The sequence below is a fragment of the Balaenoptera acutorostrata genome, chromosome 19 (genome assembly GCF_949987535.1).
Source record: "Balaenoptera acutorostrata chromosome 19, mBalAcu1.1, whole genome shotgun sequence".
Classification (NCBI taxonomy): Eukaryota; Metazoa; Chordata; class Mammalia; order Artiodactyla; family Balaenopteridae; genus Balaenoptera; species Balaenoptera acutorostrata.
The window spans coordinates 47761976-47789479 of NC_080082.1; the positions used below are offsets into that span (position 1 = coordinate 47761976).

General features: G+C 39.6%; 2 protein-coding genes across 8 annotated transcripts in view; one reads left to right on the plus strand and one right to left on the minus strand.

Moving 5' to 3' along the window:
• TDRD12 (tudor domain containing 12) overlaps window positions 1–2701 on the plus strand; it is a 103928-nt gene extending 101227 nt beyond the window's left edge. For 2 of the 3 annotated variants that reach the window (XM_007165056.2, XM_007165057.2), the window contains 2 exons: window positions 60–134; window positions 572–2701. In XM_007165056.2, the coding sequence (XP_007165118.2) occupies window positions 60–134; window positions 572–577 (81 nt within the window). In that variant the 3' untranslated portion in view covers window positions 578–2701. Of the gene's footprint in view, window positions 1–59; window positions 139–571 lie in introns of all 3 variants that reach the window. The other variant, XM_028165356.2, reaches the window with a different exon arrangement.
• Window positions 2702–3103: 402 nt separating this feature from the next.
• SLC7A9 (solute carrier family 7 member 9) overlaps window positions 3104–27504 on the minus strand; it is a 43852-nt gene continuing 19451 nt past the window's right edge. For all 5 annotated transcript variants that reach the window (XM_007165063.3, XM_057533900.1, XM_057533899.1 and 2 more), the window contains 4 exons: window positions 15637–15733; window positions 14488–14637; window positions 5347–5521; window positions 3104–3481 (listed from right to left, as the gene is read on the minus strand). In XM_007165063.3, the coding sequence (XP_007165125.1) occupies window positions 3417–3481; window positions 5347–5521; window positions 14488–14637; window positions 15637–15733 (487 nt within the window). In that variant the 3' untranslated portion in view covers window positions 3104–3416. The remainder of the gene's footprint in view (window positions 3482–5346; window positions 5522–14487; window positions 14638–15636; window positions 15734–27504) is intronic.

A 27504-nucleotide genomic window follows, 5' to 3' on the forward strand; every position in this document is an offset into this window, starting at 1 on the left:
GCTTAACACGCTGAGCATGTTTTATTCTCTCACTTAATGTAAACTGTTATATTGAACAGAATCCTAACGTGGCTTTTGATTTTGATCACTGGGAAGAATGTGACGAGGATAAGGAGGATAGCCACTTCTCCAGGGTAAGCGGGGGGCACCCATCCCTTGGAGAGTCGTAGGTCCTGAGCACCATGGGGGTGGACACAGTCACTCAGCTGACTTCAGGAATGTGGCCTTTGTGGAAATGGGTCTTAATGTAAAGCTCTTAGGTATTAGTTTTCTCCTCGTGGTTGATCTTGGTGCTAAATGTTCTGCTTTGAGGAAGTATCAACTCTTGGTTATAAACATACCTCCTTATAACACTTTTACAAATATTTCTCCTAGAAAAATAATTTATTCATAAGCAGGCAAATTTTACCTGCTTGTTTCTTGCTTAAAATAATGAAAATATAAAATAGGTCACAAAATATAGAGCTAGAACCCAAGGGACTTTTTCTGCGATGACCAAAATAATGGGGGGGGGGGAGACTTGCTAATTAATCTATAATTAGTAACATATTTTTAATAATATCTCTCTTAGCTGTAAATTCTAAAAACCCATCCTGCAAAGTGGTAGAGTTGGTTGAGACCAGTGACAAAGATTCAGATGAAGACGAAAGCGAGAGTGAATGAGAATGTGAATTAAATCCTGCAGAGCGGCCAGAGGGCTCTGAACAGGAATGGATGATGCTTCGTGACCAAAAGCTGGGAAGACAGGCAGTCATGTTCAGACCTTTTGTCACTTCAGGGATCAAGTATTACTAAGTGCCACCTTGTGGCACTGGGATTAGTAACGGTGAGAAATTCTTAACCGATTGAAAAATGGGCCAACGATGAGACTCTGGAAGGAAGGTGGAAGCAGAGACACAGCGAGTGCGGGGCTGCCCTGGCCATCGCCTCTGGTGTGAAGCCCGCCTCAGCCCTCAGGTTGTGAGTGACGCCCGCCGTGGCGTTCGGGTAATGAACTGTACCATCTGGAGTTCGTTTTTCATTTTTTTCATTTAGACCTGTGTTTGGTACATTCTTAAAACCTGCTCTTGTGCATATAAATTGAGATTTCTTAAAATTCATACCCCACACTGCTTAACAGACCTTTTCAGCCATGAGTTAGTTGAGATTCAATGTTAACAGTCTGTGTACTAATTCTCCTAGTGTTCTTTAGATATTGATAGCTACCCAGGGTAAGTTTACTTCTTGTGAAGAGATAGTCCAAGGATGAGAATGGGGTTGCCTCAGCAATAGCAGCCTGACCCAGGGCTTTCTGGAGGTAAAGCTAGTGCTTCCGAAGAACCCTCGGAACCTGCAGAGTCCTGGACAGATAGGACACAGGTTTCTCTCCAGTGGAAACTGAAAAGGTCATGTGGGGTGCCTGGAGGTAACCCTCCGAATACCTGGCTGTGGTGAGCCCTGAAAACATTCATGACGCCATCCTGGCATGAGGCTGCGGTGCCTTAATAAGGTCACGAGGTTATCAAGAAATGTGTAGTGTCGTTGCCGCTTAAGTGGGGGAATGCCCAGAGCCTGACTCTTCATGGTAACTGGAAAAGTTAGACAGGCGAGCTATTGGGAAATTCACACCCTGTGCACTGCTGCAGCGTGGGTCTGGCGGCTTTGCCTAGAAGAGGGAAAGAGCATTGGTAGGCTGTTGGAACTGCCCGCAAGATCTTTCTTCTTTTTACACATCAGAAAGCACAGGTGCCCAAGTTTGTGTATGTCCCAGGTACAAACCACCAGGTATGTCCCGGGTATTAAACGAGAGGTAAACTCTGTCGTCACGCTGTCATGTCCCGTGAGCAGGCGTGGATCACCCTCTGGCTGTCAGTTTCCTCATCTGTAAAATAAGACGTTCAGCTCCTTGTGGGGCCTCACCTGGCCTCGGGGGCCCGGAGCGCTGCTGGGCGGGGTCAGGCCGCTGCCCTCTGGTGGGAGGACGCGGCATCCAGCCTGGACAGCTGCCCGGAGTGCATCCTTGCTGCCGCCGTGACTCCCGTGGGTTGACTGGCAGGTGTCCGATTGGCACATGAAGTGTACGGGGAGTGATTTTCCTTTTTCTTGGCTAAATAGGGCAGGCTCTTTGGGAAGTGTGAAGTTCTGGTGTCTTTGCTGGCAAAGGTTCTGATTCTGCAAAACTCTTTTAATGGCCTCATCCGGTTTACTTTGCTTCCACCGGGAAGGGCTTTGGGTCGGCGGCCAGGCCTCCTGAACTGCACTGGCTTTCCTTGAGATTGTCGGCCACCTGCAGTGTGTGCTCGGTTGTATTGTCTCTTTCGTAAAACAGCACACAATAATAGCAAGCAGTAGAGCTGCACAAATGTGTGTGCTCTCAGAGAAGATATAATACTGATTCTCTCGTGTGGTTCACTGACAGCTAAATGAAAGTATTGGGCGGAGGAGGGTACATGTTTAAATGTCAGTTTCTTTTTTCAGACATTTACTGTTAGTTGAAGTTCTGAATAACATTTTGTAAGACATAGGACACTGGCTTGTGAAATGTAAACAATTACTAATCGCTATTTTTGTTCTCTACTATTAATATGTACTGATTGCACGTTTGGGGGAAATTTCTGAAATGCATGGTAAAAGTACTTTCGTCTCTATGCTTCTAAAATTGCTCACATACTTAGTAAATTTTGATGTGAATGTCTTCTGCAGTATATCAATAAAATTTCAGTGTTTTCACAGAAATGTTACTTTTTTCCATCTTTTTAGACCGTATTTTGTCAGGAAAATCCATGAGTGCCCAATGCAAAATAGAATTTTATACACCACACTTTCTGGTTTGACCAAAATGCCAGTACAGGCTGTCAGGGAACCTGTGATGCAGAGCCCCCTGTGGGCACAGGCTGCAGATGGTTCCGGACGGCCAGCTTTGCACCGGGGGCCTTGACATCCAGCCTGGGACAGACCTGCTACATACAACCGAGGTGAAATATGGGTAGGCAGTAAAGCGTTTGTATTTTAGTATTTTAAAAATCTATTTCAATCAATCCAAGCAAAAGTTCCACCAATTTTATATTTATATTTATATATATATGTATATGTATGTATATATACACACACATACGCACCTTTCTGATCACTGAGTTTAAAGAATTCCCTTTATTGAAGTAGGTGTGATGTGACCCTCGTTAAAGAGTCACCGTGTGGTGGGGGCCGCTCTGACTCAGCCCGTCCCTGGCCACCAGCCTGCTGCTGGGTTACACCCTCACCTGCTAACTTCAGCAAACACCCACCCAGGGAACTAAGGATAGCTAAAAATAACAGTATTATACACATGTGAGTACATTGTTTTCTTAAGAAAAACATCAGGAAGAAACAACCGCAAATATTGCTTACAAAAATAAATTCTTCACAGCTTAGACTTGGCCACAGGAGGCTGAGCTTTGTTACTCTGGAGCTTGCTCTGCGGGGACGACTTCCATCAGCATCTGAAGGTGCATGGTGAGAGGATCTGGAGGGAAGAAGTGCAGTCAGAAAACCGTAATTTAAAATTAGCTTCGCCTTGCTTATCAATGAGCAGTGATACTGTTACTACCCCTTGGTGATGTCTCCTATCAGAGCCTGTGCTCAGGGGACACAAGTGGGCAGAGGTGGGCAGACCCATCCTGGGAGCTACGGTGGTTCTTTGGAGATAAGTTATTTCCCATTAAAGCATTAGGAACCTACTAAATATTTTACTGCCACCAAAACATTTACAGGAAAAATATGAATGACTCAGTTATATGTGTATGTTTAACTACCACTGACCAAAGATTGAATGTTTGGTCTGAAGTCACTAAGTCTGCATCTTGTTTAAAATACAGGTTGTTAATTCTTTTTACCTCCTTAATTTTAACTTCTTTTTAGTTTCTGTAGGGAACAGCTTGGCTAAATATTCTAAAGCTGAGAAATAAGACATATGTCGGGCCTTTAGGTTGTAAGTCATCCTAGCTAGATTCTCTGTCCGTGTGATCAAATAAATGCAAGTCCATTTTCAGAGGCATGGGAAAAAGTGGCCATTTTTCAGGTAGTAAAATACCTTTTCTTTCGTTTCTATAGTAGTGTCCCTGCAACCCCTCTCAGCTTCGGGCTTAGATCAGCGTAAAGAGGTTAGGGGTAGAGGGAGCTATTTCAAGAAAGGGGAAAAGTCCTTGGGAAATAATAAAGCCATACTTTGGTTTTGCTGTCCCTTTGTTAACGAACGTGAAACAGATTCTCTGTCTCTTAGAACACCCCTGTCAGGTGAGCGGTGGTACCAGTGTCACAGGTGGGGACACAGAGGCAGAGGGAGTGGAGGCAGGCATCCCCGTCGCTGGCGGCTCAGTCTAAATGGAGTCTCAGGGCCAGCTTCCCCCGCTTCCAGTTGGCTTTTGCTCTTCGCTACCTTGTATGTCTCCCTAAGTTGTATGCATCTAAATAAAAAAAACCACCTAGGGGTGCCTGAGGAATGACTGTACTTCCCTGGTGAGACGAGCTGAAGGAGAAAGAAGGCAGATTTTTTCATCACGTTTACTCAGATACTAAGTGGCTGCTGTATAGACCCAGGATTAAATTGTACACAGCCCAGTTCCTGCCTCCGGGGAGCTCATGTTTAGGGTGCGGGAGACCAGGCCAGGCTGTGGGTCACTGTTGGTCTGGTGAGGGGCTCGGGAGCCTGGCAGGCTTTTGTGAATGGAGTTCCGTGCAGCTGGCTGCGCCACGTAGACTGTGACACACCCTTGGGTGCGCTCCAGCGCCCTCTGATGGACTCTGCCATCACTGCTTGCTTTTTCAAAATGAAAACGGCTAATGCAGCTCAACTTTTAAACAACTTTCCTAAAATACACAAGGAATCGGTACTGCTGAGTGAAAAGCGAGAGCCGTGGCCTTGGTGTTGGAAGGCTCAGGCCCTCGTCCCAGCTCTCGCTTTTTGGGTGTCTCTGGGATGCTGCTGAGACTCCCAGATGACGTCTGGGTATCAGGCACAAGGAGGCAGTGCCTCGGGTATGGGATGCACAACAATGTGAATATTGTCACTGCTGACCCGTACACTTAAAAGTGGTCAAGATTTATGTTATGTGTATGTTACATTTGAAAAAAAGAAAACGACCCGGCGCTTCCTTTTCCTGCTTGTTACAGGAATTGATGGGAACAAAGGAAGAGGCCACGGGTGGACCCCAGAGGTGTCACACTGAGGAGAACAGGTCATGCCTCCTCCCAAAGAGGAGATGAAATTTGTTAGCTGCGCAAGACCCTGTCATAAGAAGGTCCTGGTAGAATCAGGAAAGATGAGGCGACAGGATGTCGGGCCTGTCTCACTTTTACTAACAGCAAAGCAGTCCCTCAGTTGATACTTACTTGAGATTTTCTGAGCCCATCCAAACTTATGGTAGACAAAAAGGAAATAAAATATAAGGCCGCTCAGCATAAATAACACACAGTAGAGATACTCCCATGCAGGTTGGCTGATGATTGGGGCCAAAACCAAAAACACGGATAAGAGAGTCACCAAGATGGGGATGAAAATGGGCACCTGTAGGCAAAACAGAGTGGTGTCATGATTTGGCCATGTGCATTCATTTCCTTTTCGAAAATTTTCATTCAAAACAAAACACTTGACAGAAAGAAGAATATAATGAACTCCATGCACCCCTCCTCCAGTTTCAATCATTTGTAAGTAAAATTGCCAACCTTATTTCATCTTTTTCTTTTCCCTAGACTGTAAAGAAAATGCCATCATGTCATTTTACCTGTAAAATACGCATTATACATCTCTAACTGATGACGACTTTGTTTTTAACCTGTTTGTTCCCTCCTCTCTTTACCTTGTCATTAACTCGTAGGAATTGGATGGTTTATCCTATACAGTGTCTTCATTCTAGCTTTGCCTGATAACTTGCTCCTCTGTCCCTCTTGTTTCCTGTAAACCAGTAGTTAGCTGTGGAGGCAAGAATACTTTGTAGCTGGAGCAGTGCACTTCCTTTTGTAACACATCATGAGGCACTTAAGGTCCGATTGTCACACTTTTGAATCCCTAAAGTCAATCAGTGGATTCAGGGGCTGGAGAGGAATCCAGTCCCAGCAGATCTGGATTCACCCATTTCTCCAGGGCGTTTGGTAGGAAATGGCATTTAGAAACTGTAATCTGGGTGGTTGGGAGTACTCAGTGTTCTTTTACAAGGACAGAGAAAAAAAGTTTTTTTCAAGAAGGGAAAAAAATTCGTAAATTTCTACTGATAGTTTCCGTTCAAATGTTAAGATTGCACTTTTTTCCTTACTTTCTCTAGACTTAGGCCTTCTTTCCTTATGCTTCTGAAAATCTTCTCAATGGCTTTCACATAATTATTTTCTTTATCCTACAATGTGCCTGTAATAAACTTCAAAATAACTGTACCAATACTACCACTGTAAGTAGTAGCATGAAGTTTAAGAGTTTTTTGCAGTTCTTTTTAACTGCACAGTATAAGCCACAAGGGAGATGCATTCAAAGTCCTGCACTTTCATATCAGTTCTAGTGATTATGTTCTCTGTGTGGTTATGTCATCTACTTGTTACAGAGTAAGGTTTCTTTATCTCCATTTGTTTTCCAGTTTTTAGGGATTTGCTTTTTCCCTTTTCTATTTGATTTTTTTAATATTATAAATTTTTTCTTGATTTTGCTTTATTCTTCCCATTATTTCTCTTTCAGAATAAACACATGTATATGCACAAATGTACATACACACGTTCATCTTCCACTCCTCTTACATAAAAGGTAGCAAATGCATAAAACACAGTTTTGCGCCTTGCTTTTTTCCATTAATATATTCCAGAGAGTCATAGTACTGTAAAAAATTACTCATCCATTTTTTTACTGCTGCATACCACTCTACTTTGCGGATGTACCAAAACTTATGCAACCAGTCTTCCATTAATTGACATTTGGGTTGTGTTGAACCTTTTGCTATTACCAATTAATGCAACAAGTAAGCTTATGTATATTTCATATTTTTGTCGACTTCACTTAGGGATAGACTACCTCAAAACAGGATGGCTGGGTCTAAAGTTAAATGCATATGTAATATTGCTGGATATTGCCAGGTTTCCCTCTGTAGTGGCCATACCATTTGTATTCCACTAGCAGTGTTTGAGAAGGCTGTTTCCCCATAGCCTCTCCCATGGGGTGTGGCCAAACTTTGGGATTTCTGCCCATCTGATAGGCAAGAAATGGTATCTCGTTAGAATTTTGGTGGGCGTTCTCTTATTAGAAACAAAATTGAGTTTGCTGGGGTTCATTTGTTTCATGTTTAAGTGTCGTTGCATTTTTTTCATTGAACTGTCATTTTATTTTCTTGTGTCCATTTATATCTTTTGTCCATTTCAATTGTTAGTAACTCCCATCTCAATTTTAGTAACTCTTTAAATTAGGGATATTAATCCTTTTTTGTGATATGATTGCAAATATTTTCCCCGATATTTTATGTATATGTGTTTTCAACTTTCTTCTCTTTTTTTGAATGCATTCATTTTTATTTTCGGGGGGTTATGGTTGCCCCTTTTTTAAAAATTACTCCTTGATTTTGAGTCATGGGAAAGGTTTTCTTCATTCTTGAATTGCAAAGCAATTTATATTTTCTTCATGCATCAGCACCATGATATTTAAATTTTAGAATCTATATTTTATTTATTTTTTTTGAATTTTTGAATTTTATTTATTTTTTTATACAGCAGGTTATTAGTTATCCATTTTATACATATTAGTGTCTACATTGTCAATCCCAATCTCCCAGTTCATTCCACCACCACCACCACCCTCCACACCCCCACCCCCCCCACCACTTTCCCCCCTTGGCTTGTTCTCTACATCTGTGTCTCAATTTTAGAATCTATATTTTAATATTTTTCTTATTTTTAGATTTTCCCTGGCTATTTTTGCTAGTTTGCTCTTCAATATGAACTTTATAATCAACTTGTCTAACTCCAGGAAAAAAAATTAGGTGGTGTTTTTTATTGCGATCTCATTAAACATCTAAATCAATGATGCTGAGTTTCCCTATCCAAGAACATGATGGATTTCCATTTGTTCAAGTTATCTTTTCTGTCTTTCAGGAGAATTTTACTTTTCTACTGTGATGTCCAACCTCTTGTGAAGTTTATGGCTCGGTGTTTTTTGGTTTGGGGATGAGTACTCCTCTTTCATTATCTTTTAATTGGATATCATTTTTATAAAATGAAGGCTGTTGATTTCAGTGTGTTAGTTTTATGTCATATTACTTCACTATATTTTCTTGTAGTTTTTTCTTTGATCCTTTTGGGTTTTCCAGGTGTACAGTTTTATTTTCTTTGAAAGGAGAAAGTTAGACTTTTGACAGTCTTTTCTAATCCTTAAGCCCCACATTGCTTTCTCTTGTTTCATTGCCTTGCTGATATGTTCAGAACAGTGTTAACCGATAGCAGAAATAGAAGGAAGGCATTTTTGTCTTCACCTTGGCAGAGATCTCTCTAGTGTTACCTTATCAATTAAAATTGCTTTTTTGCCGCAGGGCGTGTCTGTGTGTACCATCATGCCAGGGAGAAGGTTATAAATTCCTATTTGTGTTTTTATCACTCATGTATGTTGAATTTTTTTTTTTTTAAGGAATTCCTTTATTTTTTTTTTAATTAATTAATTATTTATTTATTTATTTATGGCTGTGTTGGGTCTTCGTTTCTGTGCGAGGGCTTTCTCTAGTTGCGGCAAGCGGGGGCCACTCTTCATCGCGGTGCGCGGGCCTCTCACTATCGCGGCCTCTCTTGTTGCGGAGCACAAGCTCCAGATGCGCAGGCTCAGTAGTTGTGGCTCACGGGCCCAGTTGCTCCTTGGCATGTGGGATCTTCCCAGACCAGGGCTCGAGCCCGTGTCCCCTGCATTAGCAGGCAGACTCTCAACCACTGCGCCACCAGGGAAGCCCTGTATGTTGAATTTTATCTGGTGGTTTTTGGCAACTGTGGGAGGTGATTATAGGGGTTTATTCCATAGGTATATTAATATGATGACTTATATCCCCATGAATTAAATCCAGTTCATTCTAATCTTTAGCCACCCTTGCACAGACTTGACTTAGTCATGATATGTTTTTAATATAATTGGATTCTATTAGTTAAAATATTTTATTTAAGATTTTTATATCAATATTCAAAAGTGAGATTGGTCTGTGATTTTCTCTCCTCCCCTTTTTTTGTGCTATCTTTGCAAGGTTTGGTATCAGTGTTACAGTCCATAAAAATAATTTGAAAAATCAATAAAACATCCTGTAGCTTACCTTAAAAAAAAAAAAAAAGAGAGAGAAAGCATAAACACACAAATAGGAAACAAAAATGGAGAAATAATCTCCAGAACACAGGAAGTTTTTTAAAAAATCATAAACTATTTTGTATAACTCTATACAAATAAATTCAAACACCTAGATGAAATGGACAGTTTTCTAGGAAAATATAGTTTACTAAAACTAACCCCAGCAGAATCTGAATTCATGGTGAAATTCTAAAAATCAGATAATCCAGTTAAGAACCTTAAGTGCTTTCTTTATGTTTATTAATTCCTTCTATATTCTTTTGGTTTTCTTTGTTGTTCTTTCTCGTGCCCTCTGAGTTGCCTATTTAATTTGTTTTCGTTTTAATTGATGTAAGTAATGTAGTGGCACTTCCTTCAAGTACTGATCATAGATTATATGTCTTGTTTTCATTATTGTTATCTTTTTTTTTTTTTTTTTTTAAAGGATTTTCTTATTTTTATTTATTTATTTATTTATTTTTGGCTGTGTTGGGTCTTCGGTTCGTGCGAGGGCTTTCTCCAGTTGCGGCAAGCGGGGGCCACTCTTCATCGCGGTGCGGGGACCGCTCTTCATCGCGGTGCGCGGGCCTTTCTCTATCGCGGCCCCTCCCGTCGCGGGGCACAGGCTCCAGACGCGCAGGCTCAGCAATTGTGGCTCACGGGCCCAGCTGCTCCGTGGCATGTGGGATCTTCCCAGACCAGGGCTCGAACCCGTGTCCCCTGCATTAGCAGGCAGATTCTCAACCACTGCGCCACCAGGGAAGCCCCATTATTGTTATCTTTAGGAATTTATGTACTTTCATTTCCTATTTCCTTTTGGACCAAAAGGTTTAATTTTTAAAATTAATTTCATGTTTTATTGCATTATAGTCAGAGAATGTGATCTGTATCATTTCTGATTTTTAAAAAAATAAATGTATTTATTTTTTATTATGTATTGCTTTTGGCTGCGTTGGGTCTTCGTGGCTGCACGCGGGCTTTTCTCTGGTTGCGGCGAGCCGGGGGCTGCTCTTTGTTGCAGTGCGCAGGCTTCTCATTGCGGTGGCTTCTCTTGTTGCGGAGCGCGGGCTCTAGGCGCCTGGGCCTTAGTAGTAGTGGCACGTGGGCTCTGTAGTTGTGGCCCATGGGCTCTAGAGCACAGGCTCAGTAGTTGTGGCGCACGGGCTTAGTTGCTCCGCGGCATGTGGGATCTTCCCGGACCAGGGCTCGAACCCGTGTCCCCTGCCTTGGCAGGCGGATTCCCAACCACTGCGCCACCAGGGAAGCCCCATTTCTGATTTTTTAATCAGGGTTTTTCTTTGTGGTATTAAAGATTGTCAGTGGTCAGACCGGTCCCATATGCACTATGTTTGCTATTTTGGGGACTCAGAATTTGAAATGAATCTCGAAGATGTACCTTGTTATGTTTTTATAGATCTGCAGTCACTTTTACTAGTGATGGGCCTGGGTCTGTCTTGTTCTGAGGGAGATGTTTTAAAGTCTCCTATTAGTGTGTGTGTCTGTTTCTCCTTGTATTTCCTATAGTTTCTTTCGTAAAAGTAATTACTGTGTGGCGTGGTGAATAGGTTTTCGTAACTGTTATCTCTTTACTGTGAATTTTAGCCTTTAGCATTACTAAATGGTCTTTGTCTTGTGTTTTGGGCCTGAGTGCTTGTCTGATAAGATCACAACCCCTGTTTTCTATGTATTTTCATTTGCTTGATTTTTCTTTGCCTATCCTTTTACTTTGCATTTTTCACAGCTCTGTAAACCTGCCTGAAAATTTTTTTTCTTTTAATGGCTGATTTAAACCCATTTAAACTGAATAAGCTGGTTTATTCATACAACTGGTAAGTTTGGTCTCCATATTGCTTCATATTTCTATATAAAGTATCTTTGACTTACCGTCAGTTTTCTGCCCTTAAAGAGTGACATTCTGTGGGAAAACTCTTACCGGGGCCTACTTCCTTTAAGTGGGAAAATTACCATGTATCATATGAAACCCCAGACTTCTAACCAGTGTTTTCAGATATAACAAAAAACAGTAAATGCATATATATATCCAACATGTGTTAACCTGGAAGTAAACTGCTTTAAAAATGACTTGCTGGTGACCAGTTAGTATGATTGTTAGTAAATGGTTACCTTTAATGCAATAACGTTTCCCAACATCTGAGACACACATGCCTCACACTTTCCAATATGCCTCCATACGACTGTGACTTGTGTTGGATTTGGAATGCCATTTGAAACTTTCCTCACATACATGTTAAAAATATTGTATTGCATTTGGGGAATTTAAATATTCATTTTTTTCCATATAACTATCAACTAGAAATAAGAGTATTAAGAGATTCATAGATTCTATAAAGTTTGGGGATGTTAAAAATCAATAAGCAAAAAACAGTAACAACAAAAAACCCTAATAAGCATTCTACCGAGAAAATGTCAACCAGGAAGATATTCTCATTTGTTTCCCTATTCGAGTCTTTATATATAGGTTCTTTTATGATATGGTTTCGTGGATGTGTTTGTGTGTGGGTATGTGCGTTGGATATATCTATCTATAAACACTGTTTTTGTTCTGAGAGTTACCATTATAAATAGTAGGTATTAATACCTTTGTCTCCTCTTTTTTAGATATTATCTATAATAAGCAGTAATGAAATAAGCTAGGATTTCTTCTCTTTCCCCCCAGCATCTAATTTTAAATCATATCCAAAGGCAGTTTCTCTGACATACTTTCCTTAACTGGCATACTTTCATATGATTTCTCTCCCATTTTTGTTGTATTAGGTTGTCAGTGCTTAATATTTATATACTGTTTTGCTATCTTTATCTCCCATCATTTAGTCTTAGTTCTTTAATTAAATATATTCACCTTATGCCAATGACTTTTTGGTTTCTAAAGCTCATTCTCTAGCGATTCCTTAGGTCTCATGTAACAATATATGCTTTGAGTTATTTCGTTGGTAACTTTAGTCTTCAAGGTCAATTTGGATATAAAATACTTGACTTAAATTTTTTTTCCTTGAATATCTTAAATAAGTTGCCCACAGTCTTACAGCATGAAGTGTAGCTGATGAGAAGTCTGATGCCTGTATTATTTCCTTTCCTTTATAAGCAAATTGGGGTGAAGGAGGACAGGAAAGGGGAAGTAGATATACCCAAAGCATTTTTTTTAAAAGAAACTCCATAGTTTTATCAGAATATATTTCTTTGTTGCCCAGTCTAGTTCGGATATCCCAGTTACACTGTATGCCTTTCAGCGTGTTGGTTCAAGTCCCCCCCTCCTTTTGTGGTCTCCCCTCCCACCTTCCCTCCCACTTCAGGAAATGTTTCTTGAATCATAGCTTTTAAGCTGTTGGTGGGAATGTAAACTGACACAGCCACTATGGAGAACAGTATGGAGGTTCCTTAAAAAACTAAAAATAGAATTACCATATGATCCAGCAATCCCACTACTGGGCATATACCCAGAGAAAACCACAATTCATAAAGACACATGCACTCCAATGTTCATTGCAGCACTATTTACAATAGCCAGGTCATGGAAGCAACCTAAATGCCCATCGACAGATGAATGGATACAGAAGATGTGGTACATATGTACAATGGAATATTACTCAGCCATAAAAAGGAACGAAATTGGGTCATTTGTTGAGACGTGGATGGATCTAGAAACTGTCATACAGAGTGAAGTAAGTCAGAAAGAGAAAAACAAATATCGTATATTAACGCATATATGTGGAACCTAGAAAAATGGTACAGATGAACTGGTTTGCAGGGCAGAAATTGAGACACAGATGTAGAGAACAAATGTATGGACACAAAGGGGGGAAAGCGACAGGGAGGTGGTGGTGGTGGTGGTGTGATGAATTGGGCGATTGGGATTGATATGTATATGCTGATGTGTATAAAATTGATGACTAATAAGAACCTGCTGTATAAAAAAAAAAAATTAAATTTAAAGCATTCTGTTACTTTCATTTTCTTCTTCAAGGACTCCAGTTGTACATATGTTAATCTCTTTTTTTTTTCCTGTCTCCTTACTTCGTTATTTTCTCTCAAATCCTTTTTATTTCTGTTTGAGAGATTTTGCGCAGATTAAAAATCTATGCTACCGGGCTTCCCTGGTGGCGCAGTGGTTGAGAATCTGCCTGCCAATGCAGGGGACACAGGTTCGACCCCTGGTCTGGGAAGATCCCACATGCTGCAGATCAACTAAGCCCGTGTGCCACAACTACTGAGCCTGCGCGTCTGGAGCCTGTGCTCCGCAAGAAGAGAAGCCGCGATAGTGAGAGGCCTGCGCACCGCGATGAAGAGTGGCCCCCACTTGCCGCAACTAGAGAAAGCCCTCGCACAGAAATGAAGCCCCAACACAGACATAAATAAATAAATAAATAAATACATACATCTTTTTTTTTAAAAAAGTGAAATTCTTTAAAAAAAAAAAAAATCTGTGCTACCATAATGATTTTGCCTGCTTGATGCCCTGATTGACGTGGAACTGCCTGATTCCAGCAGGCTGCTCCATGGCTTCTCTGACTTCAGCGACTTGGTGATAGTCAAGCTACTGTGCCAGAAAGACTGTTAACCAGATTTGTGAAACAACATTCCGAAGCTAAAGACATTATCTTTATTCTTGCTCTAGTTACTGAAGCCCTCTTCTTGCCTACCTTTTTCTTACATCTTCACTTGTTATCATAAGAATAAATAGCACAGGTCTTCTTAAAAAAGCAAAAAACAAACCAAAAAATCCTGTAACATAAGCAAAATAAAATACATTCTTCTTCCTCGTTGGTATATGGACCCACACCAGCCGTGGAGGGAGGTGGGAAGGAGCCCAAAACAGACTGCAAACACGGACCGTTAGTGGTTGCATGCATAGGAATGGGTCTGGGCCAGAATCAGAAGTCCCCATCAGTCGCCAGAAAGTGTATTCATGAGAGGTCCTGGAACTATCAGAACTGGACATCTCACTTTGGTTAGAGAGGCAGGTCACAGGTATTGTTGCTAACTTTAATAAATTAATTATGAGATGGCTGACTGGATCATAATCTATAATATGAAATGAGTAAGAGCAAACTCCACTCTAAAGTATGATGTTCAAGAGAAAAGTCAGGTTGAAAATCGAAAGCATGCTCCTAGAAGTTAAAATAGTCACCTCTACCTAGTTCATTTCAGGAAATCAAAGCCACTTGTGACATTTGGGGAACTAAACCTACCTTGATAGGCCTTTTCAGTTCTTTCCTCGTAAACCTCATCACAACTAGTCCAAAGATGGTCAAGCCATAAAACAGCCATGCAGCAAAACTGAAGTAATTGACTAATGAGTTTATGTCACCAGGGATGATATAAATGGTTGCTATGATACCCTGGAAGAAAGAAGAAGGCATTCTTAGGTCATTAGTACATGAAAACATTAACCTTATCACTTCACAAAAGATGGAAGAAGCCGTTTTTTTCTGTGGATAAACACTTTAATGTGAAAGCAAACTCCTATGTATCCCATTATATTTGGGGTTAAACCAGACTGGTGCTATGACAGCTCTTCGAGGTGTGATGGAAAGGACTTGGAAAATGTGTAGCTCGTCTAAGCGGGGGAGAAACAAAATGTGTATGTATATTGCACCAGCTTCCTAATTATGAATTTTCCTTCCAGAGAGTTTTCATTGGGGGAAAGGGCCCTGCATCATAAAACCCAGGCTGTCTAGGTCTGGTCTTGACTGCGTTAGCTGCATAGTCTTGGACTTGTAATTCCAAGGGCCTTGTAATTCTGGGTCCTTTTTCTCACCTTCAAAGGGAGTAGGTTGACAGAGAATAGGGGCTCTCTTCTGGGGGTGGGAGGAAGAATCTGGCCCTGAGGCTGGGGTGTGGATGGTCCAGAGGTGCCCAAAACAGTTGCATACAGCCAAGAACTGTCCCTCACTGAGAAATTCCAATCAGAAGATGTCAAACGCCTATAAATCACAAGGGTCCCATGACTTCTGAATTATTGGACCGTAATGAGAAGTTGTTGTCATTAGCCACCTTGTAAAATGCCTTATTCTCCTTCCTCATAAGCTAGTGGGTTTTTGTACAGTTCGTTACCAGGGACTCAGAACATACAAATGTGCATGTAAGAAGTGTAGAGGGTACAAGCTCGGAAGATTCAAACAGTGTCTTTCGTGGATAAATTCAGAACAAGGAGCAGAAGTTGGGTAAATTATTTGAATTGTTTTGAACTTTTTTATATACCTATTTATATAACTGAGGGCTGGGGGAACCTGGGTCATTTGAAAATCACTGAGCTTAGTGATCAAGCTTACTTCATCATCCAAACTGAGGGACCCTCTGACCTAAGGGGGTGTTTTTATGGCAGAATTCATACTTACATAAAAGATGATGGCAGGGGCTGGAGTGAGGCGCTTGACGCTAACATAAGAGAGCACTTTAAGCATGTGGCCTTCCCGGCCTGCAACGTAAACAAGTCTGAAAGGGCAGTAATAAGGAAGTCAGTTGATGAGGGTGAAGGCTGCTGTATGATCACCATGTAAGTGTGTCCTGAGCATCACTACCCAGGCCACAGAGAAAGGGACTGAGTTATGACCCTGGTGTCTTCAGGTAGGAGTCTAGCCTCTTGAGATGACTGCGTTTTGCAGAAGTAAGTGAGGTGATTAAATGCATCTTAGAGGAATGCATCCTGGTGCAGTGGGGTCACCTGTGGGGGGTGGGGTGGAGTGGGAGGTTGGGGAGCCCCTTTCAAGGAGGAGATACCTGATCTGAGTCCTGAAATTTATGCAAGAAACAAATGTAAAAACTAGTCCAGGGCCTATGGACCTCAGTGCTTCGTGCACCTGACAGAAGCCAACACAGACATGCCTTGCACTTCCTAAATCCAAACTCTGTATTTTAAAAGAATCAGAAAATCAAGGGTGAGTCACAGCAGATGCAAACAAATGGCTGAGCCACCCCATCTACCCCCCCAAGAACTTCTGATGATTTAGGAATCTGAAAGGCTATCTTTAAAATGGTAAAGAAAAAGGAAAGGAGAGCTAAACAGAATTCCTAAGGAAACAAAAAGTTACTTTAATTAAAAATTTAATCAACGACAGACAAATACAAGTGAAAAAAGTAAAAGCTAGACTGAATATGAAGCATAGAGACGCGGAAAATGTAGACATGAAATTAAGAGAAGAAACCTAGGAAGGATCTCAAGTATATTGAATGGGGTAAGAAATTCAAAGAAGAGCAGAGAGACTTTACACAATCAAAAAACACTGAGCCTTCAAACTGAATCCTGTTCTAGATAAAAACATGCCCAGATATAAACATTAGAGTGGAAGGGGAAAAAATTTAAGCTACTGAATTTAAAAGATAGCTACAAAATTAGGACAATCAGAACAACAGCCATCGCATGAGAAACAGCACTTTCAAAGTGATGAGGGAAAACTGATTTGACTTTCAGATTAGAATACTACACAGCTAAACTATCATTCAAGACTACTGGCAAAATACATTTGTAGATAATAACTGTGAGACATTTACAGTTCTTCAGTCCTTGTTGGAAACTATTAAAAAGTCTACAACAAAAGAGGACACTGAACTGAGAAGGAATTGATTGAAGAAGCAACATTAAGGAAATAGCAGTAAAGCACATTTGGTATGTATGTAAGTATTGGATTTTTTATTTCTGTCATGATGGATTTTTTTTTGGAGGGTTGGTTGGGATTATAAACAAGGTGTAGCTGATACACTAGATGATATGAAAGGGAGAGCCCTTGCAAGAGAGGGAAGAGAACTGAGATACTGATAGGCTCTACTAGGTATTCATGTTAAATTTTAAAGGTAATTGCTAAAAGAATAGAAATATAACTTCCATCCACATCAGCAGAAGAAAAAAAAGGAATAAAGGACATTTGATGGTTAATAAATCAGGGTAAGATTTTTTTAAGCCAAGAAAACACAAAGGAATACATTAGAAATTAATCTAGCAGTAATCACATCCAGTGTGATCAGATTCCACTTGCCCAGCTGGAGACTCTCAGGTTGGGTTTGTTGAAAGAGACACAAGCCACAGCCCATGACACTGAGAAGTAGACAGTAAAAGGGATGGGACATGTTACCAAAAGTAGCAGCCTGAAAGACAGCTGATTCAGCAATATCAGTATCAGAATTTAAGGCAAAAGAGGGAGCGTTCCTACTGAAAAAGAGAACAGTCAGAAGATATAAAAAACAGAAGCCCTTGCAAATATACAGTAAAGGTAGAAAATCAACCACGTACAAAGCTAGTAGGAAGGTTAAAAGACAAAAGTAGTAAAACCATCTATATCCACAATAAGCAGTTAAAGAATACACAAAACAATTAGATGTAAAACATGTTGTCAAAAACAGTAATCGTAAGGGGAGGAATGTACAAATGCAGGGTTGTTAAATGCATTTGAAATTAAGAGATCAGCAACTTAAAACAATCATATATATATATACAGTTTGCTATATATAAACTTCACATAAATACAAACCAAAAATCTATACTAGATACACACATAAAAAAGAAAAAGGAATTAAAACATAACACTAAAGATAGTCATCTAAATTAAAAAAAAAAGATAGTCATCTAATCACAAGAGATGAGAACAAAAGAAGGAACATAAAGGCCTACAAAAACAACCCCAAAACGAATAACAAAATGGCAATAAGAACATACATATCAATAATTGCTTTAAATGTAAATGGACTAAATGCTCGAATCAAAAGACATAGAATGGCTGAATGGATACAAAAACAAGACCCATATATATGCTGCCTACAAGAGACTCACTTCTTCAGACCTAAAGATACAGATTGAAAGTAAGTGGATGGAAGAAGGTATTCCATGCAAATGGAAATCAAAACAAAAGCTGCGTAGCAATACTTATATCAGACAAAATAGACTTTAAAATAAAGACTATTACAAGAGACAAGGACATTACATAACAAACAAGGGATCAATCCAAGAAGATATAACAAGTGTAAAAAAATGTGCACTCAACATAGGAGCACCTAGATATATAAAGCAAATATTAACATACATAAAAGGAGAAAATGACAGTAACACAATAATAGTAGGGGACTTAAACACCCCACTTACATCAATGGATGGATCATCCAGACAGAAAATCAATAAGGAAACACTGCCCTTAAATGACACATTAGACCAGATGGACAATATATATAGAACATTCCATCCCAAAACAGCACAATACACATTCTTTTCAAGTGCATATGCAGTATTCTCCAGGAACGATCACATGCTAGGCCACAAAACAAGCCTTGGTAAATTTAAGAAAATTGAAATCATAGTGAGCATCTTTTCTGACCATAATGCTATGAGATGAATTAACTACAAGAGAAAAACTGCAAAAAACACAAATACGTGGAGGCTAAACAATATGCTACTAAACAATCAATGGATCACTAAAGAAATCAAAGAGGAAATCAAAAAATACCTTGAGACAAACGAAAATGAAAACACAATGATCCAAAATCTATGGGATGCAGCAAAAGCAGTTCTAAGAGGCAAGTTTATACTGCCTACCTCAGGAAATGAGAAGACTCTCAGACAACTTAATTTTACACCTAAAAGGACGAGAAAAAGAACAAACAAAACCCAAAGTTAGTAGAAGGAAAGAAATCATAAATATCAGAGCAGAAATAAATGAAATAGAGATTAAAAAAGAAAAATAGAAAAGATCAATGAGGGACTTCCCTGGTGGTGCAGTGGTTAAGAATCTGCCTGCCAATGCAGGGGACACAGGTTCAAGCCCTGGTCCAGGAAGATCCCACATGCTGTGAAGCAACTAAGCCTGTGTGCCACAACTACTTAGCCTGCGCTCTAGAGCCCACAAGCCACAACTACTGAGCCTGCGTGCCACAGCTACTGAAGCCCGCGCGCCTAGAGACCATGCTCTGCAACAAGAGGAGCCACTGCAATGAGAAGCATGTGCACCTCAACGAAGAGTAGCCCCCACTTGCCGCAACTAGAGAAAGCCCATGCACAGCAACGAAGACCCAATGCAGCCAAAAATAAATTAATTAATTAATTTAAAAAAAGGAAAAGATCAGTGAAACTAAGAGCCGTTTCTTTAAAAAGATAAACTCAATAAACCTTTAGCCAGATTCATCAAGAAAAAAAGAGGGCCCAAATCAATATCATCATAATTGAAAAAGGAAAAGTTATAAGCGACACCACAGAAATACAAAGGATCATAAGAGATTACTATGAACAAGTATATGCCAATAAAATGGACAACCAAGTACAAACTGACAAATTCCTAGAACTGTACAATCTCCCAAGACTGAATCAGGAAGAAATAGAAAATATGAACAGACCAGTTACCAGTAATGAAATTGAATCAGTAATTTAGAAAAGTCCAGGACCAGGTGCCTTCACAAGTGAATTCAACCAAACATTTAGAGAAGAGCTAACACCTATCATTCTCAAACAATTCCAAAAAATACAGAGGAATGCTTCTGAACTCATTCTATGAGGCTAGCATCACCCTGATACCAAAACCAGACAAAGATATCACAAAAAAAGAAAATTACAGGCCAATATCACTGATGAACATAGATGCAAAAATCCTCAAAATATAAGCAAACTGAATTCAGCAACACTTTAGAAAGATCATATACCATGATCAAGTGGGATTTATCCCAGGGATGCAAGGATGGTTCAGTATCTGTAAATCAATCAGTGTGATACATCACATTAACAAATTGAAGAATAAAAACCATATTATTATCTCAATAGATGCAGAAAAAGCTTTTGACAAAATTCAACAACCACTTATGACAAAAACTCTCCAGAAAGTGAGTAGAGAGAAAACACACCTCAACATAATAAAGGCCATATATGATAAGCCCACAGCTAACATCATACTCAATGGTGAAAAGCTGAAAACATTTCCTCTAAGATCAGGAACAAGACAAGGATGCCCACTCTTGCCACTTTTATTCAACATAGTATTGGAAGTCTGAGCGACAGCAGTCAGACAGAAAGAAAGAAAGAGAATGAAAGAAAGGGAATCCAAATTGGAAAGGAAGAAGTAAAACAGTGACTGTCTGCAGACAACATGATACTATACATAGAAAATCCTAAACACTACAAAATAAAAATTAAAACTACTAGAGTTCATCAGTGAATTTGGTAAAGTTACAAGATACAAAGTCAATATACAGAAATCTGTTGCATTTCTATACACTAACAACAAACTATCAGAAAGAGAAATTAAGGAAACAACGGCATTTACAACTGCATTTAAAAAAAAAGAATAACACACCTAGAAATAAACTTACCTAAGGAGATAAAAGACCTATACTCAGAAAACTATAAGACATAGATGAAAGAAATTGAATACAACACTAACAGATGGAAACATACACCATGTTCATGGATTGGAATAATTAATATTGTTAAAATGACCATACTACCCAAGGCAATCTACAGATTCAATGCAATCCCTATCAAAATACCAATGGCATTTTTCACAGAACTAGAACAAATAATTTTTAAATTTGTATGGAAACACAAAAGACCCCAAATAGCCAAAACGATCTTGAGAAAGAAGAACAGAGCTGGAGATACCACACTCCCTGGCTTTAGACTATACTACAAAGCTACAGTTAACAAAACAGTATGGAACTGGCAAAAAAAAAAAACAGATCAATGGAACAGAATAGAGAGCCCAGAAATAAATCCACATGCTTATGGTTAACTAATCTACAACATAGGAGGCAAGAATATACAATGGAGGAAAGATAGTCTCTTCAATAAGTGGTGCTGAGAAAACTGGACAGCTACATGTAAAAGAATGAAATTGGAACATTTTCTCATACCATATACAAAAATAGACTCAAAATGGGTTAAATACCTAAATGTAAGACCAGAAACCACAAAACTCCTAGAAGAAAACATAGGCAGAACACTCTTTGACATAAATTGTAGCAAAATCTTTTTGGATCTGTCCCCTAAGGAAAAGGAAACAAAAGCAAAAATAAACAAATGGGAACTAAATTTAAAAGCTTTTGCACAGCAATGAAACCACTGACAAAACAAAAAGACAACCCACTGAATGGGAGAATATATTTGCAAATGATACCATCAATAAGGGGTTAATATCCAAAATATATAAATAGCTCATACAACTCAACATCATAAAAACAAACAATCCGATTAAAAAATGGTCAGAAGAACTGAATAGATATTTTTATAAAGAAGACATACAGATGGCCAACAGACATGAAAAGATGTTCAACATCACTAATCATCAGAGAAATGCAAATCAAAACCACAATGAGATATCTATCACCTCACACCTGTCAGAATGGCTATCATCAAAAAGACCACAACAAATGTTGGCAAGGATGTGGAGAAAAGGGAGCCCTTGTACATTGTTGATGGGAATGTAAGCTGGTGCAGCCACTGTGGAAAACAGTATGAAGGTTCCTCAAAAAACTAAAAATAGAGGGACTTCCCTGGTGGTGCAGTGGTTAAGACTCTGTGCTCCCAGTAGGGGGCCTGGGTTTGATCCCTGGTCAGGGAACTAGATCCCACATGCATGCTACAACTAAGAGTTCACATGCCACAACTAAGGAGCCAGCAAGTCGTAACTAAGGAGCCCATGAGCTGCAACTAAGGAGCCCACTGGCTGCAACTAAGGAGCCCATGTGCTGCAACTAAGACCTGGTGCAACCAAATTAATTAATTAATTATTTTTTAAAAACTAAAAATAGAATTATCATATGACCCAGCAATTCCACTCCTGGGTATATATCTGAAGAAAACAAAAGCACTTAATTCAAAAAGATACATGCACTCCAATGTTCATAGCAGCATTATTTACAATAGCCAAGCTATGGAAGCTACCTAAGTGTCCATAAACAGATGAACAGATAAAGAAGGTATGATATGTACACACACGCACACTTACACACACTCACACACATATATACACAATGGAATACTACTCAGCCATAAAAAAGAATGAAAATTTTCTATTTGCAACAATGTGGATATAGCTGGAGAGTAGGTATTATGCTTAGTGAAATAAGTCATACAGAGAAAGACAAATACTGTACATTGTCACTTATATGTGGAATCTAAAAAATAAAACAAACTAGTGAATTTAACAATAAAGAAACAGACTCACAAATATAGAGAACAAATTAGTGGTTACCAGTGGGGAGAGGAAAGTGGGGAGGGGTTTAAGAGGTACAGACTACGATGTATAAAATAAGCTACAAGGATATACTTACTGTACAGCACAGGGAATATAGCCAATATTTTATAATAACTATAAATGGAGTATAATCTTTAAATATTGTGAATTACTATGTTGTACACCTGGGACTTTTACCCGTGGGACATATAATATTGTAAATCAACTATACCTCAATAAATTTTAAAAAAACAGGAGCCCATGAAACATAGGAGGCAAAGCTTGACAAATCCACTGTGAGAGCATAAGATTTGAACAGTCAAGGTACAAGCTTAATGATAACAATAAAACCTAGAAGTTAGTAGAATACATATTATTTTCAAGACCATGGGAACACTTATAAAAATGGTGGTAAGCCACAAGGGAAGTCTTAAAACTTCTGAAGAAGTAATATTGTAAAGATCACACTCTCTGAGTACAATACAATAACATTAGAAGTCAGGAATACACAGCCCAAAAAGACTCATTATTAAAAACTACTTTTTGAACTTTGAAAAGATATAAACATAGTATTAATTCCCAGAACAATTCAGTGAAACTGGGAGGAAAGGGATTGCTAGATGGAGGGGAGACTTAGACTCAAGATGATGCTGTGAATTCACTCTTTAAATTCCATCAGTTCTCCACAAATCAATATATAAATTCCATGCACTGAAGATGCAAGCACGACTTCCGGAACTGGACAAAATTACTGTAAGTGCATCTGGAATGCTAAACAGGCAAGGAGAAGTCTGATGTGGGAGCACCAGTCCTACCAGATTTTACATTACTGAAGCTGTGAAACATGTAATAAGTATGATAATAGCACAGGAAACTAACAGTGAAACAAAGTGAATCAAGTACATTGGAATGATAATGCTGGATTTCAAACCAGTCGGAGAAAGGGTGGACAATAGGTAAATGTTTGGGGAAAAAAGTGAGTTTTATGCCTCATGTCAAGATGCTTTCCAGATTGATCAAAGAGCTAAAGTAAAATGCTAGAAGAAAACATAGGTGGGCATTCTTGAAAGGAGAGAGGAAGGTCTGTCTATGTGAGATAGAAAACTCAAAAACCAGTAAGCAAAAATCTTAGATTTGACCTCATAAAAATGACATCCAACATAATTCAATATAGCACAAGTCCCTGGCCAACCCCCAAGCTGCACAGGTACATAACTATACAAAATTAACTCAAAATGGATCATATACCTAAATGTAAGAGCTAAACCTAATAAACATCTAAGATAAAACAGAAAAGAAAATCTTTGTAACCTTGTGTTGGGCAAAGGTTCTTAGATATGACAACGAAAGCATGACACATGAAAAAAAACCCAAAAACCTGATAAACTGCTCTTTGTCAAAGTTAAAAGCTTTGGTGTTCAAAAATACCACTAAGAAAATGAGAATACAAGGCACAGACTGGGAGAAAATACGTGCAAATCAGATACCTGACAAAGGATTTGTATCTAGAATATATGATGAACATGTACAACTCAATAAGAAGATAAAAGGAAGCCCAATTTTTAAAATGGACAAAAGATTTGAATAGCTGTTTCACCAGAAGATATATGAATAGCTAATAAGCACACAAAAAGATGCTCAGTATCATTAGTCATTAGGGAAATGCAAATTAAAACCACAATGACAGGGGTTCCCTGGTGGCGCAGTGGTTAAGAATCTGCCTGCCAATGCAGAGGACATGGGTTCAAGCCCTGGTCCAGGAAGATCCCACATGCCACGGAGCAACTAAGCCCATGAGCCACAACTACTGAGCCTGCACTCTAGAGCCCGTGCTCCGCAACAAGAGAAGCCACCGCAATGAGAAGCCCGCGCACTGCAACGAAGAGTAGCCCCCCCACTCACCGCAACTAGAGAAAAGCCCGCGCGCAGCAACAAAGACCCAACACAGCCAAAAATAAATTAATTTAAAAAAAAAAACCACAGTGACATACTAACACCCAGTGGAATGACTTTAAGCAAAAGACAAATACAAGTGTTGGTGAGAATGTGGAGAAACTGGAACTCTCATGCATTGTTTACAGAAATTAAAATGGAGCAACCACTTAGAAAACAGTTAAGCAGTTTCTTTAAAAGTTAATCACAACCGGTCAGAATGACCATCATCAAAAAATCTAGAAACAATAAATGCTGGAGGGGGTGTGGAGAAAAGGGAACACTCTTGCACTGCTGGTGGGAATGTAAATTGATACAGCCACTATGGAGAACAGTATGGAGGTTCCTTAAAAAACTAAAAATAGAACTACCATACGACCCAGCAATCCCACTACTGGGCATATATACCCTGAGAAAACCATAATTCAAAAAGAGTCATGTACCAAAATGTTCATTGCAGCTCTATTTACAATAGCCAGGACATGGAAGCAACCTAAGTGTCCATCATCAGATGAATGGATAAAGAAGATGTGGCAGCGATAGTGAGAGGCCCGCGCACCGCGATGAAGAGTGGCCCCCTCTTGCCGCAACTAGAGAAAGCCCTCGCACAGAAACGAAGACCCAACACAGCCAAAAATAAATAAATAAATAAATAATAATTAAAGGTGCTAATAATTAAAAAAAAAAAAAAAAGAAGATGTGGCAGGCTTCCCTGGTGGCGCAGTGGTTGAGAATCTGCCTGCCAATGCAGGGGACACGGGTTCGAGCCCTGGTCTGGGAAGATCCCACATGCCGCAGAGCAGCTGGGCCCGTGAGCCACAATTACTGAGCCTGCGCGTCTGGAGCCTGTGCCCCGCAACAAGGGAGGCCGCGATAGTGAGAGGCCCGTGCATCGCGATGAAGAGTGGCCCCTGCTTGCCGCAACTGGGGAAAGCCCTTGCACAGAAACGAAGACCCAACACAGCCAAAAATAAATAATAAATAAATAATAAATAAATTTTTTAAAAAAAGAAGATGTGGCACATATATACAATGGAATATTACTCAGCCATAAAAAGAAATGAAATTGAGATATTTGTAGTGAGGTGGATGGACCTAGAGTCTGTCATACAGAGTGAAGTAAGTCAGAAAGAGAAAAACAAATACCGTATGCTAACACATATATATGGAATCTAAGAAAAAAAAAAAAAAAAGGTCATGAAGGACCTAGGGGTAAGATGGGAATAAAGACACTGACCTACTAGAGAATGGACTTGAGGATATGGGGAGGGGGAAGGGTAAGCTGGGACAAAGTGAGAGAGTGGCATGGACATATATACACTACCAAACGTAAAATAGATAGCTAGTGGGAAGCAGCCGCATAGCATAGGGAGATCAGCTCAGTGGTTTGTGACCACCTAGAGGGGTGGGATAGGGAGGGTGGCAGGGAGGGAGATGCAAGAGGGAGGAGATATGGGGACATATGTATATGTATAACTGATTCACTTTGTTATAAAGCAGAAACTAACACACCATTGTAAAGCAATTATACTCCAATAAAGATGTTAAAAATAAATTTAAAAAAAAAGTTAATCACAAAGTTACTATATGACCCAGCAATTCTATTCCTAGGAATCTACCCCAGAGAAATGAAAACATTTATGTCCACACAAAGACATATATGGACAGCTCTTTGGTGGGGCTAATGGCGGACTCCGGGAGGGCTCACGCCACGGAGCACTTCCCAGAACTTCTGCTGCCAGTGCCCTTGTCCCTGCGGTGAGCCACAGCCACTCCCCGCCTCTGCAGGAGACACTCCATCACTAGCGGCAGAGCCAAATGAGATACGAGTAGGAATGCCATCCCTCAGAGTTCCCAGAGACACCCTGGAGCTTCATCCAGACTAACTTCCTTCTGCGGATAGGCCATAGAACTCGCAAAGAAAGAGCGTCCTCCAGGTCTGCACTCAAGGCAACTTTGTTTCTATAGCATTAAAAGTGTTCTGTTACTGAGAAAATATCCCCAAGCAGAAGATACTTATATGTCGCCACGCATGGCACTTGGGGTAGCTCCACTGTGAAGGTACCCGGGTTTTCGGGCATGGATTTGTGCTAGAAAAGCCTTTTCAGAGATCTCTAACATAAGTTATGGGTCCTTCTGCAATGAGCAGACAAATGAGAGGGAACCAGGGACTCACCGGAATTCAACTCTTTCACGAGAGAGGACTTGGTGTTAGTGATAGAATCCGCTGCTACTAGAGAAGATGCCCTGTAATGGATCTTCCTTTTTCCCTCAGAACAGAGAGTACATCATTCTCTCCCTTCAAAGTGTAAGCTTTTATCCCCTATAAACAGTGGATGAGAGCATCTTTTTCCTCAGTCTCCCTGGATATTACTGATGTTAAACAATTTTTTTTGAATCTGCTAGGCAAAAGATCTACATGTGAGGACCTGGAAGGATGTTCATGATATATCGCTAATTCAAAGAAGATGCAAATCGCAGATGAAAATGCAATGCATGATCGAATTTGTGTGAAAAGAGTATATGTCCATAAAAGCACACTTAAACATTTAAAAAAAAAAGACATATACGTACATGAACGCTCACAGCAGCATTACCCACAACAGCCCAAACTGGAAACAATCCAAATGTCCATCAGCTGGTGAATGGGTAAATGAAATATACATCTATAAAATAGAGTACTATTCAGCAATTAAAATGAATGAACTGATACCTGCTAGGACATAGAGGAACCTCAAAAATAATATGCTAAGTGAAAGAAGCCAGATGCAAATGTCATACTGTATTATTCCATTTACATGAAGTGTCTAGAAAAAGCAAAGTCATAGAAACAGAAGCAGATCAGTAGTTGCCTAGGGCTGGAGGTGGGAAGGGGATTAACTATACTAGGCATGAGGGAACTTTCTGGAGTGATGAAAATGTTCTAGAATTGGATTGTGATGATGTTTGCACAGCTTTGTAAATTTACTAAAATCACTGAATTGTCGAATTACAAAGTGAGTTTTATGGTATTTATTCCTCAGTAGAGCTGTTTAAAATGTGTTTCTATATACCTGCAACAAACCATCAGAAACTGAAAATGTTTACATTTTTGAAAATACCATTTACAATAGCATGAAGAAATATGAAATA